We start from the raw sequence: 2,927 nt of genomic DNA, 5'->3' as shown, positions 1-2,927 counted from the left end.
AAAACCCAGGCTATTCTGCTGGAGAGAGAAGCCACATAGAAGACTTAAGTACCAAACATGGAAATAAAGAAGCCATCTTGGACGTTCAACCCAGTTGAGCCTTCCAATGATTCCAGCCCCAGCCACCATCTGACTGCAACCACCCAAATCTTCAAGAAGGACTACCTCGTTGAGCCCAGTCAACCATAGGACCATGAAACATAATACTAAATTGTTTTAAGCCACCAAGTTTTAGGGTGTTTGTCACATGGCAACAGATAACCAGAATACCCAGAAAAGGCACCCCTACTCTGACGCCCCCACTCCCACATCCCTCTCACAACAGAAGCAACACCAGCCAGTCACACTTTCAGTCCCTTTAATTAGGGGCTCTGAGGAGAGGGCAGAATGGCAGGCAGGGTAGAGAAGGTGGTGCTTCTTATGCCCCTTTTGGCAACCAGTTATTCCTCATCCTCTGGCAGCTGGATCTTGCTGGGGTCGAAGCAGTTGGATTCCATGATGGGGAGGCCATGGGCCTCTCGGTATTTCACAAGCCTCTCAGCTTCCCGGCGGGCCCACTCCTGCATCCTGGAGGCAGTAGCATGGGGGAAGACATGAGGGAGCCTCAGTGGACATCAATCCCCATCTTAGTTCCCCAGGGAATGGACTCCTGGCGGTCTCCTTCAGTATCCACCCCTGCCTCTGTCCCCACCCATCCCACTCTCTTGGACACCCCACGCACCTGTAGTCAGGCAGATAAGCCACAAAGGTGCTGCCAAGGACCAAGACGATGGAGAATCCGAAGAAGAAGACAACCCGCATGTTCCAGACGTCCACAGCAGGGTCCTTGTCATAACCGTGGGAGTCTGGGTTCTATGGCAGAGAGAAGTCAACGAGGGCTTCCTGCTGCTCCACAAAGCCTGATGCTGGTCCTGTATAACTTGGTCTCCAACTTCACCTCGGAACAATCTCTCCTCCCTCCCTAAATTCCTGTCTGTTCTTAGGACTTGTCAAGCTCCTTGCCACCACAGAGCCTTTGCACTTGCTGTTCCTTCTGTCTGGAAAGCCTTTCCCCCAGATTTAGTCAGGGCTGGATCTGTCTCCTTATTCAAGCTTTTGGCTTCATCTTCATTCCCCTTAGGAGGCACTCCCTAGTCACCTTATCTATTAAGTTGACCTACAGGAAATTGACATTTTTACAGGTCAAAAATGATTGGTATTGGCTATTTCCTATTTCCTCAACCTCGTAACTCCCTATCCCCAAGTCACTCTCCATCCACTTATCTTATTTAACTTTCTTTCAAGCATTTATTAGTTTACCAAAGTAGCATATCCTTCAAATACTCTGATCACATTATATTATTGGTTGCATACCCTATCTTAATGTTTTCTAATATTTTACATGTTTATTTTCTGTATTCTCCACTACCACATAAGCTCTATGAAAGCAAGAGCTTTATCTGATTTCTATATTGGTGAATTCATAGCACCCTGAACTTAGCCTGGCATACAGCAGGCCCTCAATACATAGCTACAGAATGCATGAATGAGTATCCTATATATCCAAGCCCCTCAACAAGAGGTCAGTATGGATGAAGCATCTATTATATGCCAGGCCTTTTCACAAGCACAAATTGCACAATATCCCAGTGAGATGGAAAGTGGCAAAAAAAAAAAAAAAAAGCGCAACACCTTCTAATGGTAAGTATTTGTACTAAGTGCCAGCTGCTGTTTTGAGCATTTTGACTCATTTAAATACCGGAGGCACATGTAGTATTTTATTCTTTTAGAAAATGTCCTAATACTTTCCTCATCTTACAAAGAAACTGAAGCATCAAGGGCTTAAGCTACTTGCACAAGGTCAATGCCTGTATTCCAACTACGGCATTCTGATTTCAGTCCGCTATCAGATAGCACAGCAAACCTGGTTCTGCCACACATTCAGTTATGTGAGTTTACGCAAGTCACTTAACATCTTTATGCTTCAGTCTCCTCATCCGTAGAATGGGTACACCAAAACCACCTACCTCGAAATACGGTTATTATGAGAACTAAACGAGTTAATGTATGTAAAGTGCTTCAAACACCTGAGTAAGCACCACACCAGTGTTTAGTAACGTTGTTATTCTATATTGCTTCAAACGTGCTTTGAACATTGCCCACTTCAGGTTTGATGTCTGTCTGCAAAATAAGGCCAATTTCTGACCCTGAACCCATACAAAAGAGGAAACAAGCTGGGCAGATTTTCCAAATCTTCGAAAATTTCGCCAGCTGCGCAATTCCCAGCCGACTAAGACCGTCCTCTACGGCGCCCTATCCGCTGGTCCCCGATTGACCCTTCCGGCGTCCCGTTTCCCCTCCCTCTCACCTTCTCATAGAGGTTTTCGTCCTCGGGTTCTGGGTCCTCCTGCCAGCGTAATGTCGGTGCTGACGGCCGCTTTCCCGCCAGAGTGGACGGGGCGATCACAGCCCTGGAGGAGCTGGATTCCCAGCGAACACGGGCAGCAGGGAGCCCTCGCGTCGCCGCTACTGCCAAAAGGCGGCGGCCGCACAAACCTAACATCCCAGCCGCCATAACAGATCGTTCTGCAAGCTCTCGGGGTCGGGGACGGAAGTGTGACTCCGCGCAGCTGCAGTTGTCCTAAGCGCGAGAGTTGTCGCTCCGCCCCCGCCGCACTAAATAGGTCCCGAATCGGAACTTTGCTTTCGAATGGTGAGAGGGTCTCTTTGCCTCACTCTGTCATGACCTCAGGGAAGCAACCACCTTCTAATCCTCTCAATCAGACTATGGAACTGCTGACCGCTAGGCTGTGGAATTTACTTGACGAAAAGAAAGCAATGACACTTGCGTAGATGTTCCTAACCAATCGCGCGGAGAGTTGCCGCGCCCTTCGGCGAGAAGGGCGGAGCTTCCGTTGCTCTTTCATCTTCGAAGGAAGCCAAGCTTC

The 2,927-nt window shown here is 48.3% G+C and overlaps 1 protein-coding gene across 1 annotated transcript; it reads right to left on the bottom strand.

Annotated features, from left to right (window-relative positions):
* Positions 1 to 341: 341 nt before the first annotated feature.
* On the bottom strand, positions 342 to 2,797 carry NDUFB11 (NADH:ubiquinone oxidoreductase subunit B11). Its single transcript, XM_006058768.3, has 3 exons — positions 2,348 to 2,797; positions 722 to 852; positions 342 to 567 (listed from the first exon to the last, which is right to left on the bottom strand). Exons 1-3 carry the CDS (start codon positions 2,552 to 2,554, stop codon positions 441 to 443), a joined length of 465 nt encoding a protein of 154 aa, XP_006058830.1. The 5' UTR covers positions 2,555 to 2,797; the 3' UTR covers positions 342 to 440.
* Positions 2,798 to 2,927: the final 130 nt, after the last annotated feature.

Source organism: Bubalus bubalis, chromosome X, assembly GCF_019923935.1.
Source record: "Bubalus bubalis isolate 160015118507 breed Murrah chromosome X, NDDB_SH_1, whole genome shotgun sequence".
In the NCBI taxonomy this organism is placed as follows: Eukaryota; Metazoa; Chordata; class Mammalia; order Artiodactyla; family Bovidae; genus Bubalus; species Bubalus bubalis.
Note: the sequence above shows the minus strand (reverse complement) of the source record. Positions and strands in the feature narration are given on the sequence as shown.

Coding starts and splice junctions, on each gene's coding strand:
- NDUFB11 (XM_006058768.3), bottom strand. CDS start 2,554: ATGGCGGCTGGGATGTTAGGTTTGTGCGGCCGCCGCCTTTTGGCAGTA. Junction 853..2,347: donor ACGAAAACCTCTATGAGAAG/GTGAGAGGGAGG, acceptor TCTCTGCCATAG/AACCCAGACTCCCACGGTTA. Junction 568..721: donor GCTTATCTGCCTGACTACAG/GTGCGTGGGGTG, acceptor TACTGCCTCCAG/GATGCAGGAGTGGGCCCGCC.